Consider the following 23447-nt stretch of genomic DNA (forward strand, 5'->3'; position numbering starts at 1 on the left):
TTGGTTTGGGGGTTTGTTTTGTTTGGGTGGTTTGGGGGTTGTTTTTGGGTTTTTTTTAAGTCATTTGTTGTCTTCTGTATGTAAGTTAGGCAGCTTGGTGGTGTGTACTGATTCCTTTTCAGCTGTGGTTTTTCACTGAATGATTGAGGTTGAAAGGGATGTCTGTAGGTCCTCTTGTCCAACACCCCTGCTCAGGTTATATCCAGATGGCTTTTGAGTATCTCCAAGGATGGAGACTCCATAACCTGTGTTTCAGTCACCCTCACAGTAGAAAAAGTGCTTCCTGATGTTCGGGAGGAACCTTCTGTGTTTCAGTTTGTGCCCATTGCATCTTGTCCTGTCACTGGGCACCACTGGGAAGGGCCTGCCTCCGTTGTCTTTGTATCCTCCCTTCAGGTATTTACATATATTAATAAGATACCCCCTGACCTTTCTATTCCCTAGGCTGAACAGTCCCAGCTCTCTCAGTCTTTCCTCATGAGAGAACTGCTCTGGTCCCTTAACCATCTTAGTGGCCCTTTGTTGGGCTCTCTCCAGTATTTCTCTCTTGTACTGGGGAGCCCATAACTGGACACAGTGCTCCAGGTGTGGCCTCACCAGCGCTGAGTAGGGGTGTAGGATCACCTCCTTCAACTTGCCTGGCCACCTGCTGTCTAATGCAGCCTGGCATGGGCACACTGCTGCCTCACGTTCAACTTGGTGTCCCCCAGAATCCCCAGGTCCTTTACTGCAAAGCTCTTTTCCAGCTGGTTGCACCGCAGCATACACTGGCACGTTTGTCCCCTGTAGCAGGTGGTCACCCGCTACTATCACTGCTCCCTCCTGGTGGTCTTGCATGGTTTAGGGTTAAGCAGCCCAGATGCTTTGCTTTGAAAGCACATCTGGCTCTTTTTCAGTTGTGAGGGCAGAGAACCTGTTTCGTAGTTTTAAGCCTTTAGGTGGACCAGGAGCCGCTGCCTTGGTGCCAGAAGTCCCCAGCTTCCATTCTTCACCTTCCCCAGAGGCTGCACTTACCATTATACTAGGGATGGAAGGGGTTAGGTCTTCAGATGAAGACCAAATACAAATGAGGCTTATATTCAATGGTACGTACTGTTCCTCGTGCAAACTTGCTTTAGGTGAATTCTACTCATCCGCAGTTCCATTTGTTGCTTGTTTGGCTTTTTAAACTGGTTTTACACATAAAATTATTTTAATACTTGAGAATTCAATATCACCTTGATGCACAATATCTGTATGACGGATGACCTGCCCCAAGTGAAGTGTCCAAAAGTTTGCAGGAATGAAGAATTTGTAATTACTGTGTTCTGATCTTATATTCAGACCAAATGTCGCTTCCTTTTTGCAGTTTATACAGTACTTCATTAGTTTCTTTGTTTTCTCTGCAAGGGTATACATCCGTATCACTCCTTAAGTTACACTAGTGGAGATACAGCTACAGATTCACCAGTGCACGTTGGCCGTTCTGGAATGGCAGTCAAAGAAAGTCCAAGAAAAGAGAGTCTGCTCAGCTATCTTACTGGGAGTTTTCCTAGCCTGCATAATCTTTTGGAAGGGACTCCTCAAAGAAATACAACTGCGGTTAAAAGTAGTTCTTTAACAAGAACAGGTATGATGTAGCATAAGTAAGCTAAAGGGAGGGGAAGGGAGGGTTGATTTTATTTTAATAATTTAGAAAAGGTACTGTATTTTTCACTATGACTTATCATTTCTGTTTAAGACCCCACCTCTCTCCTCCCTCCCCCCAAATAAGAATCATAGTTTTTAACAGCAGTTCCTAGATATCGCTGCACCATACCATTTCCCAGAAGCAACAGCAAGTACATCAGGTTGGGAAAAGAAATGACAACTAGCAAAATAAATAAAATATTTTCCTTAGCTTTACTACTTTTTGAATATAATACATAATTACTTAAGTGAGTCTTTTTGAATGAATAAGGAAATGAAGTGGTCACTCTGTATTTGTCATTTTTTCTTGACCTTGTAAGTAGCTCAAAAAGTGGACTAAAACTCATGTTCCAGTAGCTTAGCTTGTGTATAAAAATTTGCAGATTTTTAGTAATGCTCTTTTGAACAAATGTGTTTTGCAGCAGTTTGAAATAGATAAATTGAAATTTTTATGTTCTATGTTACTGTTCAGAGTGCATTGTTATAACTTACATAAAGAAGTTTCATACTGCATTTTCTCTAAAACCTCTCTCCTTTGCTGTCAGGGAATGAAATATTATTCAGAAAAAAAGGTATTTCAGTTTCTTAATGACTCCTTTCCTCTAATTAATGGTAGTGATGAACAACTGCAAAGATACTTGTAGTGGAACATCCATTAGTGTCATAGTATAACTTCTGTGGTAGCACCTGTAGTGCTGCTTGACATATAATTTACTGGAATAGACCCTGAGGATTAGGCTTAATTTAATAGTAAATATGTATTGTCAGTAAAATTACGCTGTGTTCCTGGTCCTTGCTGACTTTGACACAACAAATGCTAAAGCTTCCGATTTATCTGTATAGGAAATACTGTGGCCACAGACATGTTATCTGAACATCCTTTGCTGTCTGAACCGTCTTCTGTGAGTTTCTATAACTGGATGTCCAATGCTGTGGGCAACAGAGGAAGTGTAGTACAAGAAAGTCCGGCCACCAAATCTGGACACAACAGTCTTCCAACAGGTATTGCTAATTACAGCTGAATGTAAGAGATTATTCTGGCTTAGCTGTTCCTGTGTTTACCACATTCTTTCTGAAAGTAACTGAGCAAGTGACTTTAAGCTCAACAACAAAAATATTAATTGTGGGACTTCTCAGCAAACTGGAAAATGAACAAATCTGATTTAAGCAAAACTGTTGTTTTCATTTCCCTCACCCTGTCTCCAAAAATTTAGCTTTTTCTTACATTTGGAACTGTAAATGTAGCTTCGAAAACAATGTGTAGCTGCAAAAAGCTAAACCATAAAACCATTGTTAGTTGCAGAGTTCCTTGGATTTTGTTACTTTTAATCTAATTTGCATATGCTGTTTTTGTAATGAAGATTTTGTACATTGGAATCCTTGCTCTTTCTCAGTCCAATTTTGAGTCTAAACATAAACATCTGTTTTGAGAGTAACCTTCTTCAGGGGTAGGAAGTGGTCAACTGGTGTAAAGGAATGGAGAAAATAAATACACATTACCGAAAGGCTTACGTGTATTAAAGAAACAGATGTGTAACAACTTATTGCAGCTTGCTTATTATTCTTGTAAGCCTGTCATCATTCATAATTCTCAAATGTGTGTATCTTAATTTTCATTTTCACTAACACTGAATTTGAATGTTTCTTCTATTAACAGTCTTTCAACTGTAATGTATTAATCTTAGGCAATAGTAAGTTGTTTTAATTCGGTTTTAATATTGAACAAATAGTCTGATCCTGCAAAATATCTTTGTACTGTACATACTGCTTAACTGGTGTGGCTCCTCTGTAAACTGGAATGTGTTTCTCTGCAGAAAGAGTCGTAGGGTAGAAGTATAGCTTTCAATTCCTCCCCCAACCTCCCCCCCCCCCCCCGAAAAAGCTGTATTTTTTTTTCCTACTGAATCTATAAGAGGTTGTTCACAAACTCACCTTCCTGAAACTAAGACTTAGTGATTTTAACTCGGACACAGATCTTTCCAAACCATTTTGTTGTGGCGCTCTGATAAGTGCTATAAGCTTGCATTTTGAAGAATCAGGATTAATTTGCACTGGCAGAGCAACTCCGTCTCATGGAGTTTAGATCCAGTCCAGACTCAAGATGCAGGCGATTGAGCATCGCTCTGCCCTTGTGCTGCAAGTCCGATTGTTCATGAATAGAGCAACTGCAGGGAAGCGGCTGTCCACAGTCATTTTTATGAAGAGCATATTTGGCTAGCGACTAATCTGTAGAGATCCAATTAGTGGATCTTGCATTGGGACTAACAAAACCCAGAAGCATATAGCACATTGAAAGCTAAAAGCAAGTATCTGCAACTGTGGATGATCTTTGGGTTTTGTTGATGGTATAGGCTACTCAGCCTATAAACTATTTCAGTTTCAACAGGAGTTGAGTACCCTATAGAAGGCAATACAGACCAAAGGCCTTGGGAAGAAGAGCAAAAAGAGGGAAATATTTTTGTGCTTTCCAAATATGAGTTGGACTATCTCTATTTATTACCTGTTTTGGCAATATCAGACTGTTTCTTTATCCTGAATGCTGCTTTTGTGAGGTTACAGACCTGACTAGGACTCTGACTTTCTATGTGTATGGCATGTGTTTCTATATAATTAACCTTGCTGAATTAATAAGAGTTGTTGGTGGTAAAATTTGCTGTGGTGTTAGTGTTCCATGGGTATTTATTTTTCAGGTATGGCACCCAATCTTCCTACAATACCCTCTGCTTCAGACTTCAACACGGTTTTGTCTAGTGACCAGAACACCCTGGATGGCACACACTCACAGCACAGCACCAGCCAGGATGACATTGCAGGTGTAGAAGAGGGTAACCAAGGGTTTCCTGCTGTCCAGCTAGCAGATGCACAGGTAGGGGTGGTTTGCTGATGTGTTTTGGAGTTCTGTAGGGAAAAGCTAGTTATTACTTTAAAAAAAGAAAAATCTGACAACAATGAAAACGTAATCCTGTTTTTGTACATGTTTCTCATGCATTCCTATGCAAGGGTGAAAGGCTCAAGAAACCTATGAGGTGTCCCGTGACAAATTTTATGAATGGTGATTATAATAGAGCATTGTTTTATAACTTCAAAGAACATATTGGAGCATTTATGAGATTAACCTAGTTCTCCAGAGTACTTCTTACTGAGGGGACCATGCATAAACCTCGTTCCCATAGCTAAGCATTCAATGCTAGCTCACTGTGTAGCCAGTTTTTACTGAAGAAGTCCATAAAGCTTCTCCTTTTTATCCCCCTTCTTTCTGTTTTACAGCACTGTCAATAAGACTTAAAAATGTTTATGTAGCTGACATTCTAAATATTGTAGATCAGCAACTGATGGAGCAAGAATGTAGGAATAATCTAGACAGAAGGAGTAAATCTGTGGGTTTTGTTTTGTAGGTTGTTTTCAAACCTCTTCTAAGTTACACGGGAATTCAGTCTCAGGACGCAATGCCACTCTGCTACAGAATGTACTTTGGAGAGTACCTTTCCTTCTCAGGAACTTTGGACTGCCTAAGAGCAGATATTGTTGATTCAGATACAGCAAAGGAAAGAAAAAGCAAGCGAGCTCGAAGGTATGTTGTGAGATATTTGAAAATATGTATATTGGTTAAATTAGAGTTTTCACGTGAAGACGTAGAATTCCAAAGCACTTCCCTACAATGAGGAGCTGTCCTTTAGTCCTTTAATCTCATCTGTTTTGTCTTCCTGTTAGAATTTTTTTTTTTTTTAAATCTTCCTATGGAATGGTTTGGAAATTTTAAGTATTTGAATCTCAGCTACTTTTGAAAATTGGAGATTTGGGAAGGGAGAGCTGGTGGGAGTAATAGTGGGGGAAATTTGAGAGGTTCTTAAACACTGTTTTGTAATTAATCCTGTAAATGAGGTTGTTTTTGGTGTAAATGCTGAATCTTCCCACCACCTCCCCACTGTCCCGCCCCGCCGATTTTGGGCAAAGCTTTAGGTTATGATGGAAAGATTGCCAAACTAAGTTTACATAGAACTGAATGATTACTATGTTAGTAGCACGCAGTATGAAAGAATAAAAGTTCATTTTTTTTATATTTAGAACTATGCTAAGAAGGTGATACCCTAAGGGAAATAAAAGGTTGGATTCAGTAAATTAGATGTGTCACTGTGGAAAAAAAGTATTTGACTCCCATAAAAAGAAACAAAGTAGTAACTTGTACCTTTTCTTTCCTTAGGCAAGGAGCTGTCAACCTTCCTCCTCTTGAATTCAAACCAGCTTTGATGTTAGAAACTTTCAGTATTAGTGCTGTTGTAATGGAGAAATCCATGTGCACACCTCATAACTCCACCAATGCCCTTTCTTTTCATGACTTGAATAAACGCTATTATAATACTTTTCACTGTAACTTTACAATTTCTTGCCAGTCCATAAGCCAGCATGTAGATATGGCACTGGTTCGTCTCATTCATCAGTTCAGTACAATGATTGACGATATCAAAGCCACGCAGACGGACATCAAACTTAGCAGATACACAGCTGGATCAGCCTCTCCGACACCTACTTTTAAAACCCGCAAACACAGAGACTTCCGCTCTTCTGATTTCAGCCGAAGCTCTCGAGGAAGTCTTAATGGAGGTAACAGAGTGAACAACACCAAGAACAAACGAACAAACAATGAGAACAATAAAAAAGAGTCTCGAAACAAGAATTCCTTGGGGAGGTCAGAAAGAAGAACTTCTAAAGTGTCCAGGAAAGGTTCAAAAGATGTAGTTGACCACATGACTATTCATATGGATGACTCTGACTCTATTACTGTGTCGGAACAGAGCGAACCTTCTGCTGAGTGCTGGCAAAATATGTATAAATTATTGAACTTCTATTCACTCATTTCTGATCCAACCGGGATTTTAGAAAAGTCTTCTGAAACTTTCGGGCCAACAGGTAAACTCGTTCATGAATCCAAATAATTGAGAGTGTGTGCTTTTGCTTTAGTGTATTCTTCTAAAGCTTGATCATAAGGCAGTTTTTGAAATTTGCCCACATCAGAGGGGCAAGTGGTGAGGATTGGGGGGGAGCTTGTAATTAGTTCACCAAGGTGGTGTGCAAAATAATAAAATTATTTTCCTGGCTTTATAATATGCTTTGATTTTTTCAATCCTAGACTTTGTCAAATATGTGTTAATTGATTAGTTTTAAATTCAGTCCCTTGGTATTCTTATGCAGCTCTGTGAATCTGGATTTGCACTGGCTATGTTAAGTTAACTTTTCTGGTTAATTGTGTACAGAGTGGATTGAGTTTGTTCCTCCCTAGGTGCTGCTTTGTTTTCAAGTGGCTAATGGAAATGCTTTTTATTATAACTCTGTGAGAGTACGTAAGCACATACATTAGCGATCCTGAGGGACATAATTTCTGCCCTGGGAATGATTGAGTAAAAAAATCATCTGTGAACCTAGCTTTGAGAGAAGAAAAGGTGAAATACTGATTTTGGTAAACCCCAGCAAGGATTACAGGTGTTTGAGCCATAATTTCATCCAAAGCTTGAGATCTGGGGTGATCATTGCTCTCTATTTCCAATGTATTTTAGCACAGCAGAGCAAATTTGAGAGCTGGCTTAGCATCATTCTTTTTGTTGTTGAACTTAGGTTGCTGTAAAATATGCAGGGGATGGTATAGTTACTAGTTAGACATATTTTCTTTGGACTTCTTTTAACTAAAGAATGAAAAACTGAGAAAGTGTCAAACGAGAGCTGCTGTTAAACAGAGGGCAGTCTCTTTCATGCACAGAATATCATATCCACAGCTATGATATCTGCACAAAATGTAAATTTTCTTACGTTGTTTTTATGCTCTGAGTGTTGAAAAGGAAAACTTGCTCATCCAAAACTAAATTATAAGAACCTTTGGCTGTGAAATGACCAAAAAAGAAACAGGACAATTGGAAACTGTCAGAGCGTTTTTATTGTATAACAATAAAATCACATCAATATGAATATTTATATAGCATACATAAGAATATATCTATGAATAGTAATGATATCAAATCACTCATTAGTGTCCCCATTGTGTCTTGGGTTTGGTTCAGTTGCAATGTTGTTAGAGAGGAATAAACGAGGCACAGATAATTTGCCTAAAGAGTTGCTGAATGTGCAAGATACAGGATCCTTGGTTTCAAATACAAATATAAATCAGATATGCTAAGGATGTCTCGTAAGGTATCCTTAGATAACTCCTTTGTATTTTTGTAGGTGTTCGAAGCCCAACCGAGCCTGCCTGTAGAGTGGTGTTTGAGAATGAGCAAGATAATGGCAGAGACACGCAGAGGAAGCGCAGCCTGGTGACTTCAGAGCCGCAGCATGTGACTCTCATAGTCTTTGGGATAGGCATGGTGAACCGAACCCACCTGGAGGCAGACATTGGCGGCCTAACGATGGAATCCGAGCTGAAGAGAATCCACGGCAGTTTCACCCTGAAAGAAAAAATGAAAGGTGGGGTAAGCTAAAATGTAATCTGTGATTAAATTCAGTGGCAGCTTTACATGTTTACGTATGTGCGCATACCTATACCAGTGCGTACGTATATGCATGTGTAATAAGTTTTGTTTGTAAATAGATGTACGCTATGTCTGTGTGTGGATCGTATAATAACATTGAACAAGTTCTTTTAAAAACAATTACTAGGATGCTGAAGCATTTTAGAAGGATGCAAGATTTTCAGAAAGTGCTGTGAACGAAGTTCTTTTAGAGGATAGTCACTCCTTTCATTTTCAAAAGCTTTCTTCTTGTCACAACTTAAATTTGATATTACTTACTGTGACTACTAAAACTGTAATTTTTCAATTATTTTCCTGCTACTATATTTTTGAAAGCAGTAGGCATACCTGGAAGTATTTTACTGAATGAAATGCTCTTAAGTATTTTTTTTTCCTTAAAGATGTACTACATCAAAAGATGACTGAGACGTGTGCCACTGCTCACATAGGAGGTGTGAATATTGTCCTGCTGGAGGGAATTACCCCCAATATCCAGTAAGTATGAAGCATGACAGTTGAAAATTGTGCAAGTGCATAGAAGGTGGTATCAGTTGTGTGACAGTAAAGGTATGTAGCTTAATATGGAGAAAGCATTGATGATATGTCTTTAGGTAGAATCTGTGAAGTCAGAGTTTGGTGGCAGCCATGCGGCTGTTGCAGAACTGGGCTTGCGTTTGACTTGTAAGGCTGATTGCATGTGCCCGTCGACGGGAAGCTTTTCTATGAAAGGCCTATTTGAGTAAGCTGAGGAGGAGTACGGTGAATGTATTAGTTGGTTTCAGTCTAGGGCACCCAACTGCACAAGTCTTAGACATAGTTACATGAATATGAACACTCCTGTTGCTTTCTATTTCTAGTAAGAGATATTAGTAAGTTCAGAACTGATTGTAGGATCACAGTGTAAATGGGTAAGTGACCTGACTGAAAAATCATAGGTGACAAATCCTCTTGTAAAAAGAAATTAAATTTCATGTAATCAGAGCTTTCTGTACTAATTTTATTTCATGTGGTGTACGCATAGAATCTTTATCACATTGTGTGTATTGTTTTCTTAAGCTTTTAATAGCTTTTTGAAGCTTATAGGTTCCACTAAACCATACAAGATTTTTAGGGAGTATTTAACCTCCTGATGCCAATTATTCCCATTTAAGATCTATGTTGTTTCTTTAATAGGTATCTCTTTGAACTCCCATGATGCATGATTCTTTGTGTTATTTTTATAGTTCCAATATCCATTCTCCACCCTTTATGTAACTCTCACAACTTGGCAGAGGTGGGGGACAATCACTTTTTGTGCATGAACATCCTGAATGACTTGCTCAGCATCCACGTTGGTGTTTTGGTTTGTTTTTTTTTTTTTCCCCAGGTTCACAAACTCAACAAGGGCATGCGTTATTTTTCTTTGTTTCTAGCTGAACTTCTTTCTGTTTGAGTTGCAAAACAAAAGTTGAACTACAATTCTTTGTAACGTAGATCACCCTCACGCAGTTTGAGTGTTAGCTGGGTAACCCTCAGTATGTGATCTGGTTTTAGAATATTAATGCCGTAGAAAAGAGGATAAATAATGTGACATGAGTCTCTCTCCTTTTAATTCCTGTTTAGTTTGGAAGATGCTATATAGAACTTAAAGCATAGAGAATTTTATTAATGTCCCCAGCTAAATTGCTTCTGATAAGTGTGTTTCAGAGGGATAAATAAAAGTTCTAATCTGACAGCCGTGTAGGGTTTCTGAAGGTGACTGAGGTTCTTCATGTCTGTTTTACATCGTAATCTTACTGAGCTTCCATATAGGGAGGGTACAAAAGGAAAGGTGGAAGATAATAATAAATCTTTAACAGCAGCAGCAGCAAAGAACAAACGCTAACAAACCCAAAACCTTCAACTTGGTAAATTTGTAAGTAAGTGTCATATTGTGGGTTACAAGTAATTAACTGACTAATTTTGCATGAATGTTTATTCTTTATTTGCTTTGTTTTTGTTTTTCTTGCTTTCTCTTCAATCTTCATCTGTAGACTGGAGGATTTTCCTACATCTCCTACAAGCACAGCCAAACAAGAGTTTCTGTATGTCATATTATTATGTTTAATAGTCTTGCAATTAACTCTGTGTTGTGTAGCTAATGGCTGCATTCCTACTGTGTGTGATTGTGTAGGCAGATGTTGCTTGAATACATTTTAGCTTAACATCTAATATTACCTAGATAAACTTTTAATGTAGCCTGCTAAATATCTGTCAAAAAAGCCCTTGTAAATGTTAACAGAATAGCTTTAGGGGCAGATATTACACTATACGGTCACTACTGTAATGCTAGAACGATTTCACTGGCTGTTAAGTTCTTTAGATCTGCTTCTGTGCCTATTTAATGTGGTGAAATAATGCTGATCGATGTAAAGGAAGAGACAGGTTAGATTTGCTTTGAACTTGGTAAGGAGCTGCTGTGCTTGGAGTGACAGTACCCGTTGTGATTTCAGCATGACGAGGACCATTCCTTTTATCTTTCTTTACCTCTGTGCTGGGTTTAATTACTAGGCATGCTGCCCAGGTCATGCTAATGCAAAATATTTTCCTTAATACTATGCCTGTGCATCTGCTGCTAATGAAGGTGACCCTCTTCATGTCCCCCAGATCAGTATGTGTGAATGTAGGTCAAAAGATGCAATGTTTTCTTTCTAGTTGCTTTCGAAGCCCAGAGGGTCTCACTGGAGTAGTGGTCAAGGTGGGAAATGGTACGCTGGCAACCTAGAAGCCCCGTTACACAATGACCCTGCACTACTCCGAGAAGAAAAGTTATGTAGCCAAAGTAGTGAGGCTGATCTTTTTTTTTCTTTTTTTTTTTTCTCCTTTTTTCCCCCCAAAGCAGTATTCTGAGTATGGGTTTCTTTTGCTGCTTTACACCACCAGTGCATATCTTTCAGAAGGACTTAGTACGATGGCTGTTTGTTACAGCATTTGTGCATATTCAGTGTTGTGATAATACAGGATTAACTTTAAAATGTCCTTATATAGATGGTAGCTCTGGAAGGAGAGGTGATGGACTGTAAAACTGCAAGTGATATAAAGAAAATATTCAGGGGTTTGTTCCTTTTTGTCTTGTAGCAACATTAAACCAGGAAAATAAAGTACTTTTTTGCATAGTGCGTCACTATTCACTTGAATTCTTTTCCATATGATGTGGTCAACAAAAGTATAAATTAATAAAAGGATTGGACAAATCCGTGTATGATAGGTCTGGTGGTGAGTCACGAACACAATACAGCCTCTGGCTCAAAAAGTAAACCCCTGATGGCTGGAATTAGGGGAAGGATCACTTGTTTATGTCCTAAGTATCTGCTACTGCCCAAATTTTCATCTGACTCAGTGTGGTAGTTCCTGTGTGTGTTAACGGGCCTCCTGCTGATGTTTCTTCCCCCATTTTTCTAATGTTCCCAAAAATCTGTTAGGTTGAGTGGTGGCCTTGTAGCCAGTTCTGTACTGAGACAAGGACTTCATTCACAAGTTTGTCTAGAGAGTGATTATTTATGGAATTGATGCGAGAACTTGGAATTGCTTCTGAATACATCACTGGTATATAACTTAAATATCGATTAATGATTTTAATGATACTCAACCAGATGTGTTATAGGCATACCACCATAGGTAAGCAAACTGCAGATATATAATGTGCAGTGCTCATTCCAAATAAATGTATAGCCACACAGTTGTCCTGCATTTCATCCCATCATGGAAGTAGGCTTTTTGTAGACCAGACAAGTGACAGTGAAATTCATTCATTGCATGAAATAACGGAAATACCTTAGCAGAGAAGCACAGTTAATCTTGCTGAAACCTGATTCTCCTGTGACAGCTATATTGGTGTAATTTTTTTTAATTAAGGAAGTGTTTAAAATGGTATGAATTCACATGTTCAGAATTGATTGTACAGACTTAAAAGTAAATGTAGTTGGAGTTAAACTTCTACACAGAGATAGGCTAAGACTAGACTGTCTGTCCGGTACAGGTCAGGAAGAGATCTTGGAGCTTCCCTTAAGTTGAAAGTTGTTCTTGAGATGGTTGAATAGCTAGCTACTGTAGTAGTGTTTTGTGTACAGATGGGGGAAGAAAAATGTGTTCTTGATTGGCTTCACGATAATTCTGTCAGAATGGTAGCAGAAAGAGAGTAGAAAATAAGCAAACATCAACAGAGAAAGAATAGTGTGTTTTTCTTTTAAAGAGGTGGTTTAAAATAAGTCTGCCCTTTTCTTAAGTAATGTTCGTTTGTATAATGTTTTTCTGAAAGTACTTGTGAATTAAGATTTGTTTCCTCTTTCATATTTGTGTAAATTCTTCAAATATTTTGAAATGGTTTCTACTTGACAGTCTACCCTAAAGTATTAATTCATAACTGCTTTAGGTTGCTTGTAGCTCTTGCGTAGCTGTGAAAATCTGAAAAATGTTTCTAGAGCTTCAGTAAACTAATCTGCTGTTGATAGGCCTGTGGCTGCATTACAGTGCTGTGTATTTCTTCATTATAAGCAGAAGGATGATGTCTTTTTTTTTTATTTATTTTTTTTATTTCCACATCTGGGATGCTTTGGGCTAGCTGATACCTTAACATCAGCGTAAGGCCCTGTGTTCCCTGTGTTAGGGCTTCACAGAAGAAAGATTACTTAGGGAGCAGAATTCATAGAATATTGTAGCTTTCACCATGAAACCAAACTGTCTACAGAACAATTTAAATCATGACACAAAAAGTATTTTAGTTATGCTCCATAAAATTTAGTATTTAAGAAAGTTTCATTGAATGTTGCAATTTTATAGAGTCTGGTTTTCAGACATTTTAGCTAATGTACTGCATCTTCACAACTATATGTCTTTCTCTTTGAGGCTGTAATATGCTGTGTTGGCTACATAATATACTCCCATTGGGTAACCCTCCAGTAATTGACCTTAGATGAGAATCATTATTGTGTTACCCCATGTATCTTTTTTAATAGGAGCTTAGTGAATTCTGATATGCCAAAATTTCATTCTGAGATCAAAAACTGTCAGCTTTGTGCAGTTGTATCTTTATCTGGGGTAACCAGTGTGAACCATATCCTCCTTAATATTAAAATAAAGTTTAGATTTCATATTTTGGAATAGTATGTGTCAATTAAATGTCAGTTAGCTGTGTATTTATTGCTAAGTGACTGTTTCCTCCATTGATGTTTTTAGATGCTAAAATCAGATTTTACTAAGCCTTCTTATGAAAAGATGATTTAAGATTATTCCTGAAAAGGTGTTGAAATGGAAGGCTCTTGTTTCCGTGTGTGAAAACTTGTCTGTGTATGTGCAACCTATTGTGTATAAACTCAAATGATCTTACATTATGCAAGAATAACAGTTTAACAGGTATTTTTGCAATGCATGACTTGTAGTTTTCTTAAATGTACTGTAGTTGTTTGTGGCATGTAGTGCATCTGTGTGTGTAAAGTGAAAGAAAAAGGAATGTGTATGTAGTTTATAAACAAAATCACTTATATGAATTCTTCAGAATTCAGCTAACGCTTAAAAACCCATTTTAACATAAAGCTGTAACTGTTTTGAAAGACATGCAAATAAATCCTGTTTCCTTTTCTGATAGAACTGTCGTGAAATGCAGTATTGCCAAATCCCAGGCCCTGTATAGCGCCCAGAGAGGGTTGAAAACAAACAACGCCGCTGTGGTCAAAGTTGGAGCCATCAGCATCAACATTCCTCAGCACCCTGCCACGCTGCACAGCATGATGGTGCGCAGTTCTCACCAGCTCTCCAAGCAGATTTCGGATCTCATCAGGCAACCATCAACTGCGTAAGTGCTGCTTGCACGGCACTTCTGAATGCTGCCGGCTGCTATCTGTTCATGGGCTTGCGCTCCTTTGAAAATATGTGGGGAGAGTCAGGCTAGCCGTATATCATGTTAGACTAACAAAAAGCATTTTCTGATCTTTGTCTTGGTAAATAGGCCCCAGCCTACCAAAGAAGATGTTGCGACTCCTTTGCCCTCTGAAAAGACTCCAACGAGTATTAATCAAACACCTGTTGAAACAAATGAATTCCCGCAGCTGCCGGAAGGCTTAGAAAAGAAGCCTATAGTTCTTAAATTCAGTGCCATGATAGATGGTATAGCTATTGGAGCAGCGCTCTTGCCCTCTCTAAAGGCAGAATATAAGATGGGAAGAATGAGGAGTCACGGAATGACAGGTAACAGTTCTCTGAAACTTTAAAAACCTTATGGCTTTTAGTTTGGCCTTGCTAGAAGCATCCAAGAGGACTCGATATTTCTGTTGAATTATAGCTAGAGCTTTGAATCTGTTGCTATCGGCTTATTTTTTTGAATGTGGACTTCAATCAGATGGGGCCTTATAGAGAATTTAGACTATTGTTATACATGTTGCCAGAGACAGAATACAAGGGCAGATGAAGACATGTATACGTTCATATATAGTTTCCTTCCAGGAAGCTTCCCTCTAACCGGTAAAATCAGTTTATGGTCCTTGGTTGATTAAATTCTGATTTGTAAAGCTACTTGAGTATACTCTTATAGGGCCTCAGTACAGATGAGGTGGTTTGTATGACTCCCTTCTCCATCTAATTACAATGAAGTCTTCATTTTCTTTAAAAATTTATAAAACCCAGAATCATGCGGGTGGATATTTATAGCTCTAGAGGTCTGTGCACTTCAATAACATTGTAAAGATTTTTTTTTTTTAATTTGAAAAGAGTTCTTAGATTTAAGGATAAATAAAAGATTTTTTTTTTTTTTTTTGCCAGTTCATGCCTTTTCTTTACCCGTCTTTCTTTTACAGGTGCCCAAACTAGATTTAATTTTGAGCTTCCAAGTCACAGACTGCGCTTCACTTCCAAAGTCTCTGCCACTGATATGTCAACCATTCCTCCTTCGGCAAGTCTCAACCTTCCTCCTGTCACGATGTCAGGCAAATATATCATGGAAGAACATGATACCTACTCAGACCAAATTTGGAGCATAGATGAACTACCTGCTAAGCAAGGCTATTATCTACAGGGGAACTACTTACGTTGTGTGGCTGAAGTAGGTGTTGAAGATGGTAGTCATCTTTGATAACTTGTTGAGTTATTTCTATTCTGTTACATTTCTGTATGTACATCTTCATACTATTTTAATAATCTGCCTACTCCAGAACTCTCAGGTTTAGAGGTTGATCCAAATACAGCATTGTAATTTGTAACTTCAGTGACACTGAAATAGAACTTTCTCGGTTTGATGAGCAGCCAACATATTAAGCAGTCAAGACTACTATATTGGAGGATTTTGAATATGTTATTTTGTGCAAATAAATAAGGAAGCTATGTTTAGAAACTTTTTTTTTGGAATGACATTATTTCTCATCAGCGAAGCAGACAAAAGTATATTATGCTGATGATTCAAATAAAGTGTAATTTTAAATTGAAAGCTTATGCTAACACATCAGATAATATACATTTTGCAAAAGGAAATGCTGAAAAATTTAAAAACAATTTTATTGTTTTATAACTGTTTCATTTTTTCATGGTTAGACAGCTCCATAGATAGGAGAAGCTATATATAACCTTAGCAGGCGATACAAAATTTTCCATTCGACACAGTGTGTTCTACTCACAAGTTCTATTTGTGTGCTAATTTCCACAGTTACTTTTCACAGAAAAGTGATGCTGCTTAAAAGAAACCTAGCTGGTGGGGAAAAGCAGGGCAGTTCCACTAACCATATGTCTTTAGTCAGAAAAATAGTCTAGCATGTTTGTAATTGAGACTTCTGATGTTTGCATCTTTATAGGAGAAGTTTAGTTAGGTGCTGCTCTTTGTTTAAACCATTTGAGTTATTTCCTGGCTAAGGAAAGACCTTAGGGTCTTTGAATTTGTTCAGCATGTAAAACAAAATGGAGGGGCTGCTTAGCAAAGGCAAAAGCCAAGTCCAAGTAGTTTTAGAAAATATCTGTATTTTAATTTTATTTTAAAAATCTTAATGGCAAATTTAAGCAATCTTAGGCAGATTCCAGCTCCGAAGGAGTATTCTTTAAAATTAGATTGGACATATAAGTTTACCATTGAAGATATCAGTAAACTTGTTCATCTATGGTAACTGGAATAATGTACTTTTAGACGTTGACAGCTCATTTCTGTTTTGTTCTGATAATGATCTATTATCTGTAATTAAGTAGCATTTTGCATACTTCCATGAACCTTAATCAAGTCCTGCATTTTATTGTCTAAGCTAAACTTAAGCAAGAGAATAAACTTTTTCATATAGTAGCGTATGTCCTTCAGTTTTCTGAGAGGCATTCACAGCAGAAGAATTGCAAGACAAAACTATTTAATATTCTTTTTTTATGCCAATAACAATATAATTGGACTTGAAAAGATATGCCTGAAAACTAAAAATGCATTCTTTTGAAAACGTAGGTATGGTAACTGGTTTAAAGTTTTGTTCTAAAATTTTATATTTCTGCAGGTTGGTTCCTTCGAACATAATCTCACAACTGATCTTTTAAATCATTTAGTGTTTGTGCAAAAAGTGTTCATGAAGGAAGTAAATGAAGTCATACAGAAGGTTTCAGGTAAGCAGAACACTTAAAACCAAGTTTAAGATCGATCCTTAAACCTTGTTTGATGGCAACATTATACAGTTCTCTGGATCAGCTATTTATTTCACAGACACCATCCTTTTGCATCTAGGACTCCAAGCAGCAGCAAGAAGCAAGCGGCAGAGCTGGAGTTTGAAGGAATAACAGAGGCTCTGGAAATTTTTGTAGCTCTATCAGAAACGAGACGTTTTATTGGGAAGCAGGGTAGTTTGTCATTCTGGACGCTAGCCTCTGTGTCTGTCTATGACATGACCTTGGCTGGGTTACTTTCTGTATTCACTTTGTTCACCAGTAAAATGCAGGTTGTGATACTGCATTTTCTAAAATAATGTCAGCATATTCTTTCAGAGGAAAACAGCTGTGTCTGGGGAAAATAGTGTCAATATTGGTATTAGTGTCTCCTGATTCCTAGCTCTTTGGTTCTTTGCAGAGAACGTGTTTAAGAACTGTATGAAAAGGGCATTTGGCTGTTCATTAGATTGTTTTGTGTATCATGCTGTGTACTGCAGAAATGACTGTTTTGTTTCTGTCATTTAGGCTGGCTTCTGTTCTCAAAATATTTTCAGAAGAAAAATGGCATTGTCATTAAAAACCCAATTAGAGAACAGTTGCAAGTCACGCAGTGCTGTCTCTTTTGCAGTATGCAATGGAAATTGCATACTGAATTAATCTGTTTGAGTAGATGGCCAAATTTACAAAACATTTCTTTTCTTACATAAAAAACCCCTCTATCTGACTGAATCGCAGGTTTCACAGCATTTAAAAATAGATCCACTCACTTTCTAGTTCTTGCTCTTAGAGGCTTGGTCTGTGTTCAAGAACTGAGAGCAAACCAAAAAGCTGGTAACTTGTGCCATGCAATGATATTGCACTCAGCAAACAAATTCTATCACCCTACACACTGGAAAATATAGTGCAAAATGATACTATTTTTTTCTGGTATGTGACTACTCTGAGGGGAAGTGTAAGGACTGGAAGCTGTGTTTGACACTAGTTATTGTTTGGTAGTTTTAAAAAAATACAGGAATATAATTTACTGTGGATGTTACATGATGGATGAGGAGATGAACAAAAAAATAAGTAAAGAACTGTAGGAGTGTTTTGTTGTTCTTCAGGTCAAAATAAGAATTGGCAGATGGGGATAAACAGTAAATGAATTAGAAAAAGGAAAAGCAATAATTAAGAAGTATTGTCTGTCTGTTAAGAAATAATAATGAAAAAATCCAAAAGGAAGTAAAATAACCAGAGGAAATAAAGGGAATATGAATTTTATTAGTTATGTTTTTAGAGGAAGAAGGATGTATGTTTGAGACAGAATGTTGCAGGATGACAAATGTGAATAAATATTCAAAAGCAGGTGAAATTTCAAGTAGTTTGATTTTACCACTTTTTGAGTTAGCCTAAAAGCCTATTATAGAAATACAGCTAATTTTTAGTGGAAAGATTCATTAATAGTTGGAAACATCATGAGGATAGATAGAGATAAACCAAAGATACAGACAAACCAAAAAGTGGTAACTAAGTGAAAGGAGTGTCTGTGTGTGCCCCTACACACTCCTTTCATACACGTCTCTCTGTGTGCATAGATATTCATGCACAGAAAAGTACATAAAAGACGTGCAGGTCCGGATGACATGGCCTCAAGGGAGTTAGAAGATGCAGTGGAGAAAATGGCAAATGTCAGAATCCCTGAAGGGTAAGAAGAAACAAATTTTAAACAACCTTGTTCCAGGCAAAATATATTAGCATTGGGTAGTAAGAGAACACTTTGGGGAAGAATCAACCTTCAACAGCTGTCATTATTCTATTAGAACAATTTTTATAGAGGAGCATAAAGTGGTAAAACAGGAAACCTATATTAGATTTCTTTTACAACATTTTTCAGTCTCTAGAGTTCGATCTCTCCTCTGTTTTTATGTGAGGAATTTATTACCATTGCTGGTTCTTTGCTTTTCCAGACTATAGATTTGTATTGCACATAGCAGCCTGGTGGTTTTTGAAATGTGACTGCTACCTTCTATATTGTGGCAATTCAGCGGGAACGTGGTCAGGTGCCAGCAATCCATGGGTCTGGGTGCTGAATGCAGAACTATGGGGGCAGAAAATTACTTCTGTCATTCTGGCTTGCAGCAAAGTAATCTTCATGGCTTGAAAATTTCAATTAGTGTAATACAGCAAAGTGGGGTTTTTTTATTACGGTTTCTGTTGCACTTAAAATACTGATTGCATATTACCCTTATATAAAAACTGGATAAGTACTTAAGGTGAAGTTGCACAGGTTAAAAGCTAGTTAATGAACAGAGCAGTTCATAATAATTCCATCTGCAAGTTGAGGGCAGTGTTGATTTAAAGACAGCTGGTGTACGCTTTCAAACTTGTATCACTTTTTGCACTGGTTTTATGTAAAAATTCAAATCCAACTTCTAATTTAGTTTCATTCAAGAAAATTATGCTCCTTTAAGTGAGAGGGTAGATGGAGAAATTTTATTTAAAAGTAATATCTCTTTTCTTCTTTATTTTTTTTTAACTGATAAATGCTTTACAAACTTCATGAAGAAATGTCATTGCAAAAATAGCCTCTAACATGCATGTGGAGAATATATGAAAGATGAGTTAATTCTCTTGCTCAGAACCCTTAGGTTACCATTGTAGTTTTACATGTCCCTAGTTAAGAATATTTGGTGGGGGGGAAATAAAAACAACAAAAAGAGGAGGTGGTTATTGAGACTATTTGGAGAAGAAAAACGTCCAGATACAAAATGGAGTGATAAAAATTTACTGTTGTTGGTGGTTTGGTTTGGTGGTTTGTGGGTTTTTTTCTTCTTTCCTTAATCCATGATTTAACTGCCTATTCTTACCACCAAATAACTGTAATTAGAAGAGTTGGCATATATGGAGAGAATTAATGGCTTAGCCTTTTCTAGCAGCAAGCCCTTCCTATAAACTAAAATTGAATACAGATCAAATCTCAAGGAGATTTGATGTTAAAGGCCTATGGGGATATGTAACTTGGGATGAAATGTGCCGGGATGAGGAAGTAAACACAAAAATAAAATAACTGCAGAATACTCTTCCCTCCTGTCATTGAAAAATACTGATATAATTGCAATTCCTCTTTTCATGCAATTTGCATGGTATTCGGTCAAGTGTTTAATTTTTATTGTCAGATAATTAGGAAATACATTGGCGCAGGAAACAAAGAATATCTTTTTGAAAACTAGGTGTTACTTCTTACAGGCTTTGAGCCTTCCTGTTGAAAGTTTCCCAGGAGGGAGGCACATGACTCTCTGCTTCGATTTTTAGTAGAGAGCTATTAACTATATGTTACAAGCTGAATCTGCACCGATGTCTTCCATCTTCAACCTATATTTGTTTTTATAAATCTTCAACTAGTCACTGTTTAAAATGAGGCTTAATTCACTGTCACCTCTTTTTAATATCTGTTTGTTTTAAAATGTTTTCTTTGTTAAAACCCTGAATGTATATATTTAATGTGTACAGGAGGGGAGCAGCCAATACCTCTTTGGAATGAACATGATGGCACAACTGATGGAGAAAAACCAAAAATTCTTCTTTACTCATTGAGCCTACAGTTTAAGGTAATCTTAGGATGACAGAACAGTGGTCCTAGATGTTATTAAAGGCTTTTGGGTTTTTACCTCAAAGCTTATTGAATCAGGAATACTCTGCATGAAGAAAAAGACCTTGAGTTTGGTTCCTGTAATCTTTTAAAATAGTTTAGTGGCTTTGGGTTGTGAAAAACAATTATGTTGTCTTTTTTGCTGCACAGTGCAAAGGGTTTTTTGTTGGGATGGGGTTTTTTTTTTTCCCCTTTCTCTTTATGTCTTTGAACCAGATCCTAATAACTTTGCACCTTCCTTATTTATTAGGGAATTCAAGTGACAGCTACAACTCCCTCAATGCGAGCTGTGAGATTTGAAACTGGATTGATAGAACTTGAACTCTCAAACAGACTGCAAACCAAAGCAATGCCTGGAAGTAGCAGCTACCTCAAACTGTTTGGGAAATGCCAGGTGGATTTAAATCTGGCACTAGGACAGATTGTTAAACATCAGGTGAGTGCTCAGCATCTTTGCATGTGGTGTTCTTAAATAGTGTGTGATTAAAAAATACATAACCAAGCCAAGAGGCTGTCTTATACTGCTGTTTTTTTCCTGATCTGGCTGTGGAGTGGGTGTAAAGTGTAGGGGAGCTAGGGAGGGTGTTGGTTTTTTGTTTGAGATTTGTTTTTTATTTTTTGGTTGGTTGTTTTTTTCAGCTTGTTTTCTTCCTTTTAGAAAAGTTTAAGCATTCTGCAGCGCACAGTTGTAGAAATTTACTTCCTGAATATGCTCTCATATTTTGTTAAATAGTTGTTAAAAAAATTTTCTTACTTGAGTCAAGAAGGGACTAAAGATGACTTTTCAGAAGAATTAGCAAGTCTTCATTATGAAGGCAAGTGTACATGCATAGAAGATGGAAGGACTCAAGTATGGGCTCTCTTGCCCCACCCCCTGCCCCCGTACTATTAGTATCTTAGAACTTACTAGCCCTTTGCAACAGTAATGGCCTTGCTACTGAGTCAAATTGAAAATTTTTGTTGATATTGCTATTATTCTTAGGGTACATGAATGAAATAATAAGATCAGACAAGATCCAGACTTGGCTAGACCTATATTTTGACCTAGTTTGTCTGTCTTAGTTTGACACTGGTATCTCTTGTATTCTTAAACCCACCGTTACCTGGAATCACTAACTCTATGATATGAAAATGTTTTGTGATGTCTAGAAACAAACAAATACAAATCTTAGAACCTATAAATATACTGTCATAATAGAAGATCTGGACATATAAATAGTTATTTTAGTTAACATTTTATGATAAATAAGGAAAATAACACTGCAGTCAGAATTTAATGTAAGAAAATTGAATATCCCCAAAGGAACTTTGGCTAGAAGAGAAAAAGGGGAAAGGAGACATCTTTACTTCTTGTTCTAATTTTACATTTTGTTAAATGCAATAATTTGATTACTAAACCCCCCCCCCCCCCCCCCGCCAATCCCTGAACTCTTGCCTGCTGCAAACCTCTCCCCCTTCCCATTTTTTGAACATTTTAAGGTTTATGAAGAAGCTGGCTCAGACTTTCATCAAGTTGCCTATTTCAAGACAAGAATTGGATTAAGAAATGCTCTCCGAGAAGAAATCAGTGGCTCATCAGACAGAGAAGCTGTGCTCATTACTTTGAACAGACCAATTGTTTTTGCTCAGCCTGTGGCCTTTGATAGAGGTATTGAAGAGACAATTGCTACTAATTTGTTTTTATATTGAGGAAGCTATATATTTTCTTCCAAAGAGGCTTGATTATCCAAGCTTTAGTATATTTCATGTTAAATCAAAATATTAGGTAGCTGAGCAATTTACGAGATCTACTGCATGCCAACAGGTTAATAATTCCTAATGTCAAAAATTCCATTTGCTGAGGTGATTAGTTTTCAGATGGTTTGGAGGAAGTTGCTTTTGTAAGTCTTCGCAAATGAATAATGCTGAGAACAGCATTGCTTTCTGTATTTTAATGTGTTAACTTCAATGCTGAATGATTGGCTCTGTCCATCTTGTCCTTTGCAGCATGAGCCTCTTCACTACATCCTGACTATGTGTGTGTGTCCATTGTTGTACATCCACTGTCTTAAAGTAATGGAGAAACCATAAAAATGAAAAAAATACCTTTACTTAGTCAATGTGTGCTGCTTTTTGTATGTGTTGATTTCAATTGAGCATTTCTGGTTTCTTCACAAAGCTGTGCTATTTTGGCTGAACTACAAGGCTGCGTATGACAACTGGAATGAACAGAGAATGGCTTTACATAAAGATATTCATATGGCCACAAAAGAAGTAGTAGATATGCTGCCTGGAATCCAACAAACCTCTGCGCAGGCTTTTGGGACCCTCTTTCTTCAGCTGACTGTCAACGACCTGGGAATTTGCTTGCCCATCACAAACACACCTCAGGTAATCAAAATGTCTGAAGCAACGTGACTATTAGTAGTCTGTTGAAATATCCATTTGTATGTGGTGCATGGCTTTTATGTCCATAAATATAATTTTTCATCACACCAACACAAAAGTCATAGGGTGTTCATAATTGCACTAGTGACATTGGTTGTAATAGGAATGGTGTTCTCATTTATAGAAGAACTAGGTTATGCATGTTTCAATTGGTGTGCGTGTTTTGGGGAAACGTAATGGATTCTTGTTTACACCACGTATGAACTCAGCACTTTGGAAAGTCCTTGGAAATGTTTCAGATGGAACATATTTTCTTGAAAGCTTCCATCACAAATTCCTCTCAGTCCTTTATTTTTCATATGATTGTAGATAGAAAACCTCTGAAAACTGTTGGCTTTAACATGATGTTCTGACTTGTTTGTTTAATTAAAACAAGGAATGAGAGGATGAATAACTATTTGAGATATATAGAGACCTGTTTTTCAAACAGTTAATTTTATTTAGGAACTCAGGCTGGGTTAAAGAAAGATATTTAAAATGCAGTCATTGACAAAGAGTATATCATTGTAGAACAGGGTAAGTCTAATATGTTACACAGGATGATGTATTCTTTAATGTGCAGTTAACTAGTTTCTGTATCAAAGTAATGCCTACATAGTGCAGTGTGTTAATGC

General features: G+C 37.3%; 1 protein-coding gene across 9 annotated transcripts in view; it reads left to right on the top strand.

The window, feature by feature from the left end:
• BLTP1 (bridge-like lipid transfer protein family member 1) overlaps positions 1-23447 on the top strand; it is a 133502-nt gene that overhangs the window by 72595 nt on the left and 37460 nt on the right. For 7 of the 9 annotated variants that reach the window (XM_075709416.1, XM_075709421.1, XM_075709417.1 and 4 more), the window contains exons 42-57: positions 1390-1609; positions 2512-2670; positions 4359-4534; positions 5064-5239; positions 5870-6576; positions 7882-8121; positions 8567-8660; positions 10178-10228; positions 13768-13974; positions 14128-14366; positions 14972-15216; positions 16634-16739; positions 20268-20365; positions 20657-20842; positions 21886-22054; positions 22565-22776. In XM_075709416.1, the coding sequence (XP_075565531.1) occupies positions 1390-1609; positions 2512-2670; positions 4359-4534; positions 5064-5239; positions 5870-6576; positions 7882-8121; positions 8567-8660; positions 10178-10228; positions 13768-13974; positions 14128-14366; positions 14972-15216; positions 16634-16739; positions 20268-20365; positions 20657-20842; positions 21886-22054; positions 22565-22776 (3285 nt within the window). The remainder of the gene's footprint in view (positions 1-1389; positions 1610-2511; positions 2671-4358; positions 4535-5063; positions 5240-5869; positions 6577-7881; positions 8122-8566; positions 8661-10177; positions 10229-13767; positions 13975-14127; positions 14367-14971; positions 15217-16633; positions 16740-20267; positions 20366-20656; positions 20843-21885; positions 22055-22564; positions 22777-23447) is intronic. The other 2 variants (XM_075709418.1, XM_075709419.1) reach the window with 2 other exon arrangements.

The sequence above is a fragment of the Pelecanus crispus genome, chromosome 4 (genome assembly GCF_030463565.1).
Source record: "Pelecanus crispus isolate bPelCri1 chromosome 4, bPelCri1.pri, whole genome shotgun sequence".
In the NCBI taxonomy this organism is placed as follows: Eukaryota; Metazoa; Chordata; class Aves; order Pelecaniformes; family Pelecanidae; genus Pelecanus; species Pelecanus crispus.